Genomic DNA, 15,821 nt, shown 5'->3' on the forward strand with positions numbered 1-15,821 from the left:
TATTTAAGATTGTAACATCCTCTTCTTAGATTGACCCCTTATCATTATGTAATGTCCTTGTCTCATTTTACATTCTGTTTTAAAACCTACTTTGTCTGATATGAGTATTGCTACCCCCAGCTTTCTCTTCATTTCTATTTGTAGGAATATCTTTTTCCATCCATTCAGTTCCAGTTTGTGGGTCTTTCAATCTAAGGTGAGTTTTTTGTAGGCAGCACAGAGATGAGTCTGGGGTCTTGGTGTTTAACACATCCTGCCTCCCTATAACTTTTGATTGGAGAATTTAGTCCATTTACATTTAACATAATTATGGACAGGTATGTACTTACTGCCATTTTGTTCTTTTGTTGATCGCTTTGCTGGTTTCCTTTAATGTTTTGCTGGCGTTCTGTAGCAGTCTGTTTTAAACTGATAAGCATTTGAGTTCAAACACATTCTAAAAGCACTACATTTTCACTGCCTTCCCACACTTTTTTATATCATGCCTTTTTTGTTTTGAGTAGCTCCTGATTATTATAATTTTGCTACTTATGTCTTAATTTTCATACTGGACTTTTGAGTGGCTGATTCACTGTTAATTCTGTATTTGCCTTTATCTGTGATTCCCTCCCCTGCCCCCCCCCCATTTTCTTATTTTTGGCACGGCATTTTCTGCATAAAGACTTCATGTTAAGTCTGTTTAGTGGTGAAGTTCTTGTTTTTTGCTTATCTGGGGAAATCTTTATATTTCCTTCAATCCTGAATGACAACCTTGCCAGGTATAATATACTAGATTGCAGGTTCCTTTCTTTCAGCACTTTAAATATTTCCTGCCATTCCCTTCTGGCTTGTAAAAGTTCTGCTGAAAAACTAGCTATTAGTTTTTTTGGGTTTCCTTTTAATGTAATTCAATGTTTTCCCCTTGCTTCCTTCAAGATTGTGTTTTTATATTTAACTTTTGCCATTTAATTACAATATATTTTGGTGTGGGCCTCTTTGGGTTCATCTTATTTGGAATTCTCTAACATGGGTGTCTGTTTCCTTCCCTGGTTAGTTTTTGGCCATTATTTCTTAAAATGAACTTTCTGCTCCTCTCTCTCCCCATCCTGGGATCCCTATAATGCTGTCCCATGGGGCTCTCATACTATCCTTATTTTCTTAAATTCTTTTTTTTATTATTATTATGATTGGGTGATTTTCACTATTCTCCCTGGTTACTGATCCATTCTTCTATATTAACCAGTCTGTTGTCAGTTCCATCTAGTATGTTTTTCATTTAAGTTATTGTATTCTTCATCTCTGATTCTTTATAATATTTTCTTTTTTGACGTTGTCCCCGAGTTCCTTTATTCTACTCTCAAATTTACAGAGCATCCTTATGACAGTTTCTTTGAATTTTTTATCAAATTATTTTTCTCCATTTCATTTGACTTTCTGTGTTTGTTTCTTTCTACAAGTTAGATGAAATAGCTCTCTCTCGCGGTCTTGAAAAATTGGTCTTGTGTAAAGTGGTGTCTGTGTAGACTGGATGGCTTTGGCAAGTTGGAGTTAGGGCGGGCATGTGCAGTGCCCGGGGTGCTACCTGGCCAGAAAGAGCGGGTCTAGGTGTCCTGTTGTTTTGGCTGTACACAGCTGCACCTGTGTGTGCTATAGCCTTGCTGGTTCTACTCTTGATCGTGGTGGGGCTGCCTGGTGTACAAAGGAGCACACCTAGTTGTTTTGATTGACTGCTGCTGGTCTGAGGATACCTGACCATGGGCACCGCAGCACTCACTGTTGTGCATGGCTCGCCTTGTGGTTTGACTGACTGCTGCCAGTCTGGGTTGGGGTGCTCTCTGAGCATGTGCTGCAGCACTCTGCCAGCTCCCTCCCACTCTAGTAGGGGCCTCCCTCTATGTGCGCGGCTCACACTGGGGCCCCTCTCTGTGCATTCATAGGCATGTCCTTTTGCTTTGATTGATTGACATGGAGGTCTGAGCTGGACTGCCCCCTGGGCAGGAGCACAGTGATGCCCTGCTAAGTCCCTTTCACTCTAGGTGGGGCTGTCCAGTGGGCTTGCACAGCAGTGGCTGAGCCTCAGTGCCCTGTTGTGCCCAGCGGATCTAACTCTGGATTGGTGCTTAGCGGGCAGGGGCTGTGCATGCTTGCTATGCACCCCTTCCTGCTGGAGCTGGTTACAGGAGGGGTGACTGGGGATGCACTACTGTGGCCTTGCAGGTTGGCCAGAGCACTGGGGTTGAGCTCTCACCAATGCTACCTAGTGTAAGGAGAATGCAAACAATGGTGCTCACCAGCTACTCCGATTCCTGGTGGGTTCCCTGATTCTGAAGAGCTCCTGTAGTTCCCATCTTCTCCAAGTGGCCTCTTCCTCTCTTCTTTGTTGTGCAAAAGCTGTTCAGTTCTCTTAAAGACAACTACTCAAAATATAGATGTGCATTCAGTGTGTTCATGGGAGAGACAAGCTCAGTGTCCTCTTATGCTGCCATCTTGGACCTGCCCAAATTCGGGCTACTTTGGGGAAGTCACTAATCTCAGGCCCCACCATAGAATAGCTCCAGGTATTAGAATATACATAGTCCACCATGCGTGAACCCAGGGGACCCATACAGCCACATGTCGATTTACGAACATAATCTGCATCCAGGAAAAAAATAAAAAGGCCCTTGTGTGCAAAAAGGGAGTACCTGGTAAGTTTAACCACCTACAAAAGAGCATCTACTTCTGTGAGGTCAATTAAGGTCCAGGGCTAAGTGAAGAAAGAGGAAATGAAAGAACTCTGACTTTCATGCCTTTCTCTCAAAATGATCACACTTACCTACACACACCACGCTGACATGGTTCCTCTGTCTCAAAATTATACCATGGGAGAAAAACCAGGTTAGTAAAGGGGGCGGCACCTTCCTACATGTAATGAAACACATACAACACCCCCCCCCACACACAAATACCCATCAAGAACATTGACACCTTATAGAAAAATAAGAAAAAATTTCCATTTTAGTTGTGATTTGACCTGAATTTATACACCATACTTTACTCCCAGCCTATGACTCTATCAGAATCGCCAGGCAGAGTTCAACCTTCTTGCTTAAGAAGCCTTTCAAAGACTTAACCTGCACACTTGCAAAGGGTTCCCACCAGCCCTGCTCCGTTGTCACCAGGGCTCAGCTCAGAGACCACTGCCTCGTTCCCAACACGCTGGAGGAAGTCCAGCCGTGTCACCAGGAACATCTGGCTGACTGAAAAGTGGAAGGTGACAGACCAAAGCATGAGGACACGAGATAATGGTTGTTATGGCAGAGAATCATCAGAACAACAACAAAATGGATAGTCTTGTGCAAGACCATGGATATAAAACGAGTAGCTCTGGGACTCAATAAACAAGTACAGTACTGTATATTTTGGTAAACAAATGGTTGTTCAATAGTAGATAACTATTCTTTTTTCTAATTCAGGGTTGAGAGATTTCTGTTCAGAGTCTACACGTGTTGGTCTGTAAAGCCATGTGAAATCTGAGAAGTCCCCGCCTCTGAGGATTCTCTGGTACGTGGTGGTTCAGTGCTGGCTGGGGTAATTCTCATTAACAAAAGAGAAATGGCAGCCAGACCTTAGCCAGACCCTGGTCTCCCAGGCAGGCCTCAGTTCTTCTTGTCCTCCTGAGGCTGGCTTCTTGTGATCCCCAGGTTGTTCCACACCTCTGTGTACATGAGCGTCCCAATGAAGACAAACAAGGTGCCCAGCCAGTGCCACACAGTGAAAGGGTTCTGGAAGTACAAGATGGAGATGATGAGGCTCACAAACTTGCGTAGAGTCACAACGAGTGTGACGGTGAGGGAGGTGCATTCTGTGGTGAGAATAAAGACACCCCGAATGCACACGTACCTGGAGAGACAGGGTTAAGGTAGTTTTCTGACTACTGAGAGACCAGCTGGGGAGCACTTTCTGGCATGGCTCTTGGCTTAAATGTTCATATTCTAAGAACCAGAAAACTCGGGGGTTGGCTATGGCGGCTCCTTGGTAGAACATTCTGCAGATTCCTGTCCTGCCATTCCAAGTGTGAGTCCCAACTCAAACTGCCTAAAACCTCCCATTATTCTTATTCTGGATTCTTCCCACAGTTTACAGTGAAGGTCGCCACCCAAGGAACGACAGAGGTTAACACTCTCAGTAAAGGTCATCACACCTACCTCTACTTGATCTGGTCCCCAGTCCTCCCACCCCTTCTCCAAAACAGAACTCTGAAAGGCAAATCTATGAGGTGAAGTGAGAGGAATGAAGTCAATCCCATCTGTTCCAAAGACTTCAAGTTTTTATAATGGACTTAAGATCGTTCGAAAGAAGCATTATTAGTTTTAATTCACTTGGAATTTCTTTCAGAATTTTGTGGCAGCTTGTGAAATGTCCCAGGATACTAGAAAACTCCAGGTAGAATCACAGAGCATGCATGTCATATACTAATTCTCAATCACCCACTGACTTCTACACCTGCACCAGAGCACCTCCTTCACAGTGCCCTGTGCCCTGCTGACCTCGGCACCCACTGGCATCTCTTTGGCCCTCCACAGCGAGCTCAATGGATGGCCTTTCTCCTCCTCCTGCAGAACAGATCAAAGCAGAAATGAAACTCATGTCACTGAACTGTCAGGGAATAAACAATCCCATGCCAAAGAAGACCATGCGGCGGCGGAGTGCGAAGGATACTGAGTGATGACATTCATGAGGAGGTAGAACCACATGATGGGCATTGCCACACCAACAACCGGAACTTGATATAATTCTGCAAAGATTAAGAGGGGAGATAGCTGTATTACTTTTAACAGCTAAAGTTTTCATCTTTTTGAACAAACTGAACATAACAGAGATAACGATGTTAATTCCCTTGCAATTAGATTTGGACCAAACACCACTTTACTTGCCCTTGATTCCAAGCTATATCAGCCTCAAGAGTCCTTGCATTGCTTTCTTAAAACAAATGAGAATTTATCTTAAGTTTAAAATAAACTCTTTACCATTCACCTAAACAGGACTCCACTTTACAGAGAAAGGCTGTGAATCACAGAGAAGTTCAAATGATGTGGTCTTAACAACTCAAAACAGAGAAAAGACAACCAGTAACTAAATGCCATTTGGAAATACTGTTAATCCTACTAGTAATCAAATAATTCTAAAATTTACAAATAATATTCTAATCTAGCAAGGTAAAATTGGAATTGGCAGCCATTCAGTTAATTGTAGTATAAATTGATTTTTTAAAAATCAATTTCACAATTCTTATTAAGGGTCCATAAAAGTGTTGATACCCATTCTTGGGAAAAACTCTGAATTAATCTAAGTGTCCAATGATAGAGCAATGGCTGTGCAAGCAAAGGTGCTTTGAATAGATGAGACATTGTATGTACATTCTATTTAAAATATAAGGATTATATATAGTCACACAAAAAACTAAGAATGAAAGTGAAAAAGTATAAATTTTATCTATACAAGGGTTACAACGATGTAAGAATTTATGTAAATTGTGTCTGGAAGGAAACTGATAAAATGAAATTAGCTGATGTGTAGAGTGATGGAAGTTATTAAACTTTTCTTCTTTTTAAATACATTCTTATGTTAGTTTTATATAAGAGGTTTGCACAGTGAACATCTGAGAGGAAACAAAATGCCCATGATTAACAAGAATAAGGACATAATAACCCTCTCAGGGTCGCTTCTTTTATATTGCTAACTTGCTTATGGAGTTTGAAATATACAGCATAACTTAGGAAATTCCAAAGGTGATGCTGAGTTCTGGTTAGGAAAAGAACATTAATTTTCTTTTGCAAAAAAATTAAAAGCCATCTAGATAAAGAGATAACAGTATGTCTAGACTAGTGAGAAATCCCAATAATCTGGTATTATATTGTCTTTGAAACACTCAGCAAGTATTGAAATGAAAAGAAAGTTAACAAATGTTATTACTACTTAATAACTTTAGAGATCTACTGTATCAATTGCTGAGGAAAGAGACAATCAGTATTACCTACAACATTTAGATGGATATTCGGCTCTCTTAGAAAAATCAAGGATAATAGGTTCCAGATGCTAAAACTCAAGAAGAGAAAAAAAATGTAAATTTAACTGAGGGATGATTCTGAAAAAGTTAAAGGCAGATTCTAAAAAATAAAAAATGTGTAAGTACCCAGCTCTGCAACTTTTGGAAGAAGCATTCTAATAATTAAATCGAAATGAATCTGATAGTGTGTTTACTCAAACAGCTCTTTGCTATGCAGGGACTGTCAGAAACTCTGAAAACCATGTGTCAAAAATCAGCTGTATGTCAATCACCTCAATAAAAAAAACTCAGAAATGGGTGATTCAGAGCCTTAAAAATTTAAGTTAACTGGCAATTGATAGCTAATTTATTAGTCACTTTAAAAAGTAAAAGCTAATTAACACTGTAGGCTTCTGAATTCATTTTGCTTATTCCTGCAAGCTCTAACCTGTCACCATTTTTGCTTCCTCTTCCCCAAGGCTCTCATCTCTGCTGTGTGTTCTTGAAAAGCAAACCTTCCGCATTCAAATGCAAACACACAGTTCCAAAGCAAAACAGAAAATCTGAAGATACATATTCTTATTTATCTTGCAAATCATTGAGAAACACCTGCCAATGCTTTTGCTGCTGCAACTACTGATGAATGGCACTATATTCCAGGAAGGTAGAATGGAGAGGGTGTAAGTGGGCCAGATGACTTGCATAAAAACATCAGTGGTCAAGTCCAGAGTAAAACTGAAACTTGCCTTGGAAGCTCTCAGGCAATTCTCCTGAGTAACCCAAACTCACCAGACTTATTGAAAAGAGCTGCATGGTCATAAATGTCAGAAGCCAAGAAGATGAATCCAGGCAGGGGGAGGGCATGCTAGGGGAAGAAATATTTCACATCAATTGAAATGCAACACACAACAGAATAATGAGCAGTTTTGTAAGTTGTTTGACAAGTAATCAAGAAAAGCAAATAGGACTAAGTTAAATGTACCCAGTGCTTCTAATGACCTGACACTGGCTCAATAAACCCCAAATTACAGTTCTTGCCCTTTTGGAGTTTGTGATGATCATCACACACACACACACACACACACAACAAAAGGGAATACACACAGTCATTGTGTCCAAAGATTTGTTACGTTTTACTAATTTTGAGAATAGTTAAGCAAATGAAATGGATTTAAAAATTATAAAGAACATGGGGCAGGTCCTGGCCGGTGTGGCTCAATGATTAGAGCGATGGCCTGAGCACCTCGATTTCCAGTCAAGGGCATGCACCTGGGTTGCGGGTTTGATACCTGCCCCAGTTGGGGCAGGTGCATGAGGCAACCGATGTGTGTCTCTCACATTGATGCCTCTCTCTCTGTCTCTCTCTCTCTCTCCACCCTCCCCCAACAATCAATGGAAAAAAATATCAAGTGAGGATTAACAACAACAAAAGGAATGAATGTGGAGGCAGAGCTCAGATTGTTTAGAAAAGTAGTAGGAAAAGAGATGGAGAACAATTCGATGTCGGGGAAAAATAAATGAAGACAAGAATGAAAAGAGGTTGAATTGGAAGAAGAAACAACAGATAAGCAAAGATTAATATACTTGACACCAACCCACCACCACAACAATTGAATAAGGAATCACGGCTAACATTTACTCAGAAGTCATTATGTGCCACTTACTGTTCTAAAAGAAAGATGTGAGCCAAACGGAGTGTGTATTTTTACATTCCCAGCCATGTACTCTAGCTCCAACTAATAAACCAAACTGCTTGTCTGCAGCTTCAGTACAAAAAGTTGGCAGTGAAGGAATCCCCGAGTTACCAAACCTCACCCTGACCTTGAGGGGCTGTGCTTTGGGCATTATCACAACAGGAGAGAAGGAGGAGGAAGAAGAGGAGGCCCTAGGCCTAGACCAATGGTCGGCAAACTCATTAGTCAACAGAGCCAAATATCAACAGTAAAACAATTGAAATTTATTTTGAGAGCCAAATTTTTTAAACTTAAACTATATAGGTAGGTACATTGTTATTAACTTAATTAGGGCACTCCTAAGGCTTAGGAAGAGCCACACTCAAGGGGCCAAAAAGCCGCATGTGGCTCGCGAGCCGCAGTTTGCCGACCACGGCCCTAGACCAGCAGTTTAAAACAAAGAAGCTGACGCGTATATTATTGCTATTTAAACTCTCCATAAAATGACTGAAACCCATCTTCCCAACCTTCTCACAGGCCTGCCTGCACATATTCCCCTGGGCATGCAGTTTTTGTAGCTTAGTTTCCTTTTCCAGGTTTCCAGATTGGTCTGAACCTGGGTGCATCTGCAGGACCACTGGGGTGCAGGTTCCTGGTCTGCCCGGTGGCTCCTGGTTAGCAGACATGTTCACGCAGACTGGCCGTGACCACCTGTGTGGAGGGCTGTGGCTCAGATGCACAGCAGCAGCCTTTGAAAGGCACTGCAGACTGTGGGCCCAAAGCCCTTCACCGGGTGATCAACTGGTCCTTCAACTCCATTAGCAGGAAGGCATGTTACCAGCAGGATGGCATGTTAGCAGGATGGCATGTTGCATTCGAAATCACACATTACAACAACATAATAACGCAGTAATTTTCATCCTCCCCAGGTTCAAGAAATTGCTTACATTATAAAACAAAGCCTCCTTAGAATGTTTCCCAAACTGTTTGTATAGAGTCTCCTGGAAGATGCCCATCCTCGCGGACATCAGGAGCGCGAACGTCAGTGCCCCAATACCTGCAAAACAAAGGCCGGGTTACAAGACACCTGCATTCGCTACTCTCCAGATATTCTGTTAAAGAACATTTATTGATTATTTAAATGTACTACAAATATTACAAACTAACTGTAGAATATGCACAAAACCTTAAAAAGAAATAAAAATCAACCGTACTACCATCCAGTCCTTGGTAGTTTTCTACATCTCTCTAAGCCAGGATCATAATGAGTACACAGTTTTATGTCTTGCTTTTTTCATGATCTTTTTCTGGATTTTTCTTCAGGTCATTCATTAAAATTTTTTCAAAAGTATGATTTAATGGCCACACATTACTCTTCTCATGTGGATGTACAATATGAGAATGGTTAGATTACTTCCAATTATTTCTTCATTAAAATCAATGTACATCCGTGTATGTAAATCTTTTTAAAATGTTATTTCCTTAGTATACTCTCACAAATGGAATTACTGAGTCAAAAGTTGTAGACATTTTAAAAACTCAATACATATACTTTTTTCCAGAAAGGCATGTCAATTTATACTGTAAACAGTTTATGTGAAAATGGTTGTCCTATTGCACCCTCAGCAGCAAAGAGAATAATCATTTATTATCTTGCCAATATAATAGATCAAAAATAAAAAGATACTGCATTTTGGATTCAAGTTGCATTTCTTTGATTATTAGACTAGTTAGAAGCTGAACATAAAATTACAGGACATTAGTATTTTCCTCCATAAGTGGTATGTTCAAATCCTTTGCAAATTTCTCCTAATAGATAGTGTTCTTCCAACAGCTCATGAAGATCTTTCTGTGTTAGGAATAGCAATCTAAAGGGGTGGGGGTGGGGGGGGGTAAAGTTTCAAAGCCAAGAACCAAGAATCCAGTTCCTTCCCTGCAGTTTCTCTTTCGCCTGGTCAGTCTCAACCTGTTACTGCCAGCACGGAAAGCTTCACCTCTGTATCTCACAACGGCAGGGCCAAGCACTACAGGAATCGTCTCATCACTTCCACAAAGATACACAATTCCCGGGAGATTCTGCTGACCAGTCAGGTCTGGGAACACTGCCATGTGGAACAGCTAACTTCTGAAGAAAATAAATCTAATATTTAGCAATGGGTCCCTTGGGGACGTAGAGTTCACTGCTACAACATGCCCTTCTGAAGAAGCCTGCGCTCAGCAGACAGGTCATAAAGGACGGATGACAGCCAAGCACCCACAGGGTGCCGGGCAGGCAGGCAGGCGCTTTTCTTCCTAGATCAGTGGCAGCAGAGAAACACGGGTCCATGTCACAGAACACACCACCGTGACCTCGCCGTTTCCTTTCTGTCACTTCTTGAGCACTGCGGTTCAGATTTATGATCCCAGGTGCCTCTCTCCTGTGGCATCATTTGTTTAGCTAACGCTTCTTGCCAAGAAACATGTCTCTTAGGAGAAAACTCAGCAAACAGAACTGCAGAGGCAATTATCATTATTGTAATTAGCATACTTGCCTAGTAACCACCATGTAAATGCCTGGAATCCTTCATTCTCACTCAAGCTGGACTGGGAAGTCTAGGGAATAAGAAAAAACACTAGGTACAGAGACCAGAACCACAAGCAATGGGCCTGGACACAAGGGAAATGTTTGCTACCTTTTTCCCTCCCCTCTTTGTATCATTAGTAAGTACCTGGTGCCTGGGCCCCATGGCAAGCAGTGAATATAAATGATTTGTGAACCAATTCTTACCACCTGCTTTGCTGACATGGAAGTGCAAATAAATATCCCCACAGAAACCAGGGCAATGGAAGCATATTTGAATATACTGTATCTGCAGAAATAAGAATAAGAACACATTAGGAAGGCACAGGTACCAATTTCCACAGGATGTTTTCAGTAGATGGTGCCTGCGAGTATAAATCACCAGCAGAGCCCATGTAAGTCTGCATGTGCAAGGATCAGGGTGCCCACTGGTTGCTACACACACCCTTCCTTAGTGTTGCTTAAAAGTTTCTAAAAGTTTGTGGACCAACAGATGGTTTCATTAGGAAAAAAAAAAAAAGACCAGACATGACATTCCATTGGTGACAGTCACATAGAACAGTTCTGACACTTTTCATTCTATTTTCTTGGCCACTTGGGCTTTATTCAGAATTTTCTTTGTACTAAGCACGATTAGTCCTTCGTTCATTGTGCTGCACTGATGAACACCTCCTGTGACAGCACTGTCCCACACAACTATGAGGCTGGAAATGCTCCATCCTGGGCTCTCCAATACGGTCACCACCAGCCACATGTGGCTACTGGGCAATTAAACTCTGACCAGTGAGACTGGGAAACTAAATATTTAATTTTAAGTAATTTAAATGTTAAATGTGAAGAGTCACATGTGGCTTCTGGTGACCACAAGAGACACTGAAGTTCTCAATCAATTGGCTTCATAGGTTAGGATGGATCTAAGGACTCAATGATGCTAATTCTACAGAGAGAACACTGCTGCACAGGTGGGACCCCCTACCTGGCCAGCTGCTTCAGGAATGCACTTCATTGCCATAGAGAACTCAAACAAAGAAGGCCAGGAGCACGCCCCCTCCAGCAGGAGAAAAGTAACCCATATGCCTAGCTTATAGGTGGGGCCAAGAATGTGCTTCCTAAACATAAATTATAAAAGCGCATTGTTTACCTTTTCTTCAAAATGATAATCCCTAGAATCATGTTGGCAATTAGAGAACCCTGTGAAAGGAGACAAGAGGAAGTTTTAGTGCACTAGGGAAAGACAACATACTTCAAGGTAAAAATGAACATCACCAAAAGGGAAAAACAGCTGGGCAGGGGGAGATTAGGATGAATAATTAGTAAGGTCCAGGTGTTCTTATGATGGCAACAAGTATAAGCCATAAAAATCTATCTTGCAAAATAATTACGCCTTTTAAAGATGACAATGAAGATAACAATGATCAATTCTCAATAGCTACTCATAGCTGAAGCTTATTACAGGCTTATTTTTGTCAGCTTTTCCATCTAATTTATAAGAGCTTTTACTACGTTTCTCCTCCCCCCCGCGTTTTGAGGAAAGAAGTTGTATGGAGATCTCTCTCTTCTCTGGAAGGGTGTCTGTCCTTCATCAAGTGCTCATAGAAAGTCTACTATGTGCTCCATGCTGTGAGGGTCATCTTAGTCATTATAATTAGCTCTAGGAAGTGCCTTTAGGAATAACACATTTGATCTCACAAAAATCTCAGACCACACCAAAATGTTACAATTCTAATCCTCACCCGTTTTGTATTCTTCTGCAACCCTAACTATATTTCCCTTGAAGTCTTTTCTGCCCTCCAGGGAAAACTGTTCTTATCTATATACTGAACACAGACCTCTCACCATACATGAAGCAAAGAAAAAACCTCTACTGCTTTGGAAGAAGCATGCCTCCATCAAGAATTTTCCTTTATTTAATTATCTCAAGTCTCTGATTTAAAAAAAAAAAATCAGGAAGGAGAAGGGTCTGGCCCTGGCATGTGTTTCTCAATGGTTAGAGTGTGGGCCCGAGCACTGAAGGATTGTGGGTTTGATTCCTGGTCAAGGGCACATACCTGGGTTGCAGGTTCGATCCCCGGCCATGGTCAGGGCACATACAGGGAGGCAACCAACCCGTGTGTCTCTCTCACATCGATGTTTCTTTCTCTCCCTCTGTCCAACTCTCTCTAAAAATCAATGGAAAAATATCCCCAGGTGAGGATTAACAACACACACACACACACACACACACACACACACACACACACAAGAAATGAAAGAAGGGTCTGTTTCATTTACTAGAAATAAATGTAATTTTATGTAAGAAAGAAACAAAAAGTGATGAGAAATGTTAAAGAACATTCATAGCAAGTTTGAATATAAAATCAACCAGATGAAGGAAATTAAAAGTTAAAATCTGTTTCTCAGGAAAATGTTAACTTTCCTTTTATCAATCACCCATAAGACCTGGGATAGATAAAAGGAAACCATCCACTTTCACACTGCGCTCTTTCGGCCTTCTCAGACGACAGCCAGCCTCTGCTCACTGATCTGCGCAGCAGTACTCACGGATCTAAAGATCATGTGCAGGGGCATGGCGATGTTGAGGTTCAGGGCATAGTTGTTCACCACGCTGACCGTGAAGAACATGGTCACCATGATGGCATAGTATCTGAAATGCAGAGGCAACAGCTTACCACACAGAATCTGCTAGTTCAAGAAAATCAAATAGAGAAGGAAATAAATACCTCTAGTTAAAAGTATTTTGCTGATTTCCTCTTTATTAAAATTGTATCACTATTATAATTTGAGTAGAATAAGTACCTATAAAAATACTTCACAAAGCCAAACTAACATAGAAAAAGTTTAAATTATAGAGTATGTTTCAAGAAACACTTTTAATATGCTTCAAGTATACATAGCAACTAAAAACTAGGCTTCAAAAAATGTTACCTAACAGCAATAGGTTTTTAAAAGTAAATGGGGAGAGATGACATCAGCATCATGGCAGCGTGAGAAGACTCCATTGTTTCTCCTCTTAAATTTATCTCAAGACAATTATAACTCAGCAAAGATCCCCTGCTCAGCACACAAACACACCTGAAAGATCCATGCGTTAGCACATCTGAAGGTGGGCATGTTGAAATGAGTAGGGAAGGTGTGATGGGGGAAGGACAGGAGGGGAGGGGGGACAGGGGAAGGACAGGGACGTGACCACAGATGCAGTTTGGTGCCCATCTTGGCTCCAGCGAGCAAGGAGCACAACAGTGGGGGAGAAGTGTGGCTGCAGCCCTCACACTACAACCTGGAGGGTCAGAGGGGCAGAAGCAGTTTCCTTCCTAGAAAAGGCATCTCCCTTCCGCCCTCCCCATTAAGGCAAAGCTGGGTATAGAGGTGGCTGGGAAGCCATTACTGTAGGGGTGGAGCAGAGCCATAAGATCTCTACCTCAAATGCACACACAGAGAAACAACCCATCAAATACCATGAACAACAGGGTAACTTGGGAGCACAGAAAGAAAATGAAAAATCTCCAGGAACCAAACTCAAAGGCATGGAAGACTGTGGTTTAAATGACAGAGAACTCAAGACTGCAATTACAAAGAAACTCAACAATATACAAGAAAACTCAGAAAGGCAAGTCAATAAGTTCAGGAATACAATTAATGAGCAAAAGCAGTACTTTACCAAAGAGATTCAAACTATAAAAAAAGAAACACATTCTGGAGCTGAAGAACTCAATAAATGAGATAAAGAATGCACTAGAGAGCACTGGAAACAGAGCAGACCAGATAGAAAAAAGAATTAGGGAACTTGCCCGGCCAGCCTGGCTCAGCAGTTGAGCATCAACCTATGAACCAGGAGGTCACGGTTCAATTCCTGGTCAGAGCACATGCCCAGGTTGCAGGCTCAATTCCTAGTGCAGGGTGTGCAGGAGGCAGCCAATCAATGATTCTTTCTCATCATTGATGTTTCTCTCTCTCTCTCTCCCTCTCCCTTCCTCTCTGAAATCTACAAAAATATATTTAAAAAAGAAAAGAGCCGAAACCGGTTTGGCTCAGTGGATAGAGCGTCGGCCTGTGGACTGAAAGGTCCCAGGTTCAATTCCGGTCAAGGGCATGTACCTGGGTTGCAGGCACATCCCCAGTAGGAGATGTGCAGGAGGCAACTGATCGATGTTTCTCTCTCATCGATGTTTCTAACTATCTCTCTCCCTTCCTCTCCGTAAAAAATCAATAAAATATATTTTTAAAAAAAAAAGAAAGAAAAGGAAAGAATTAGGGAACTTGAAGAGAGAAACCTAGAAATAACCCGTGAAGAAGAGAGAGAACTAAGAGTTAAAATTTAAAAAATAAAAGCGCTCTGACTACATTAGAAAGAGCAATATAAGGATAATAGATACGGTATACCAGAAGGAGAAGAGAGGAGGGAACAGAGATCCCACTTAAAGAAATAATTGACAAGAACTTCCAAGCCTATGCAAAGAACTAGATGTTAGAATAGAGGAAGCTAACAGAACACCTAATTATATCAATGCAAAAAGACCTTCTCCAAGACTCATTTTATTCAAACTGTCAAAAATTAATGACGAAGAAAAAATTCTTAAGGCAGCCAGGGAACATAAAGATTAACCGACAAAGGAAACTCCATTAGATGATCATCACCAGATTTTTCTGTAATGTTTTCAGTAGCAACACTACAAGAGAGGAGAGAGTGAAAGAAAATATTTAAAATATTGAAAGAGAGGAACCCATCAGCAAAGGATAAGATATTCAGCAGTTATCCTTTAGACATTAAGAAGAAATAAAGGCTTTCCCAGACAGACAAAAGCTGAGAGAATTTATCACCATAAGACTGCACATAAGAAATGTTGAAAGGAGGTCTTCTACTGGAAACAAAAACACAAAAGTACACAAGACGTTGAATAAGATGATTAATAGATAGAAGCAGGAAACTGAAAATCTATGTCAGAGTAGTTTATTAAATAATCTATACCAATAAAAGAGTAATATGCTAATTAGACCGGGAGACCTTCCAGAGACCTTCCGGACATCCTTTTGGACAAAGCCAGGGGCTTGGCCAGCCTGCAAACGGCCATCAGCCCCTCACCCAGGCTGGCCACGCCCCCCAGCAGAGACCCCCACCCTGAAGAGGGTCTGGCCAGCCTGAAAATGGCCCTCAGCCCCTCACCCAGGCTGGCCACGCCCCCCAGCAGAGACCCCCACCCTGATCCGGGACCCCCTTCAGGGCAGACCAGCCGGCCCCCACACGTGCACCAGGCCTCTATCTATACTAATAAAAGGGTAATACGCTAATTAGACTGGGAGACCTTCCAGATGTCTTTCCAGACAAAGCCATGGCAGCGGGGCCGAGGCAGAGGCAGCAGAGGCAGTTAGGGGTGATCAGGCCAGGAGGGGAGGGCAGTTGGGGGAGATCTGGCTGATGGGGGGCGGGCAGCTGGGGGCGAGCAGGTTGGCAAGGGGGGCCAGTTGGGGGCGAGTAGGCCGGCAGTGGGGGGCAATTGGGAGCGAGCAGGCCAGCGGGGGTGCAGTTGGGGACGAGCAGGCCGGCAGTGGGGGGCAGTTGGGGGCGAGCAGGCCAGCAGGGGGG

At 42.1% G+C, this 15,821-nt stretch overlaps 1 protein-coding gene across 3 annotated transcripts in view; it reads right to left on the reverse strand.

The window, feature by feature from the left end:
* Nucleotides 1-15,821, reverse strand: part of SLC35B4 (solute carrier family 35 member B4) — a 52,017-nt gene that overhangs the window by 7,398 nt on the left and 28,798 nt on the right. Inside the window, exons 3-10 of one of the 3 annotated variants that reach the window (XM_081102443.1) lie at nt 12,782-12,884; nt 11,382-11,431; nt 10,448-10,529; nt 10,212-10,272; nt 8,628-8,737; nt 6,797-6,872; nt 4,681-4,756; nt 2,271-2,370 (exon numbers count right to left, since the gene is read on the reverse strand). In XM_081102443.1, coding sequence (XP_080958569.1) covers nt 2,274-2,370; nt 4,681-4,756; nt 6,797-6,872; nt 8,628-8,737; nt 10,212-10,272; nt 10,448-10,529; nt 11,382-11,431; nt 12,782-12,884 — 655 coding nt within the window. In that variant the 3' untranslated portion in view covers nt 2,271-2,273. Of the gene's footprint in view, nt 1-968; nt 2,371-2,958; nt 3,862-4,680; nt 4,757-6,796; nt 6,873-8,627; nt 8,738-10,211; nt 10,273-10,447; nt 10,530-11,381; nt 11,432-12,781; nt 12,885-15,821 lie in introns of those variants that run through there. The other 2 variants (XM_081102444.1, XM_081102442.1) reach the window with 2 other exon arrangements.

Source organism: Myotis nattereri (genome assembly GCF_964212035.1).
Source record: "Myotis nattereri genome assembly, chromosome: 11".
Lineage (NCBI taxonomy): Eukaryota > Metazoa > Chordata > Mammalia > Chiroptera > Vespertilionidae > Myotis > Myotis nattereri.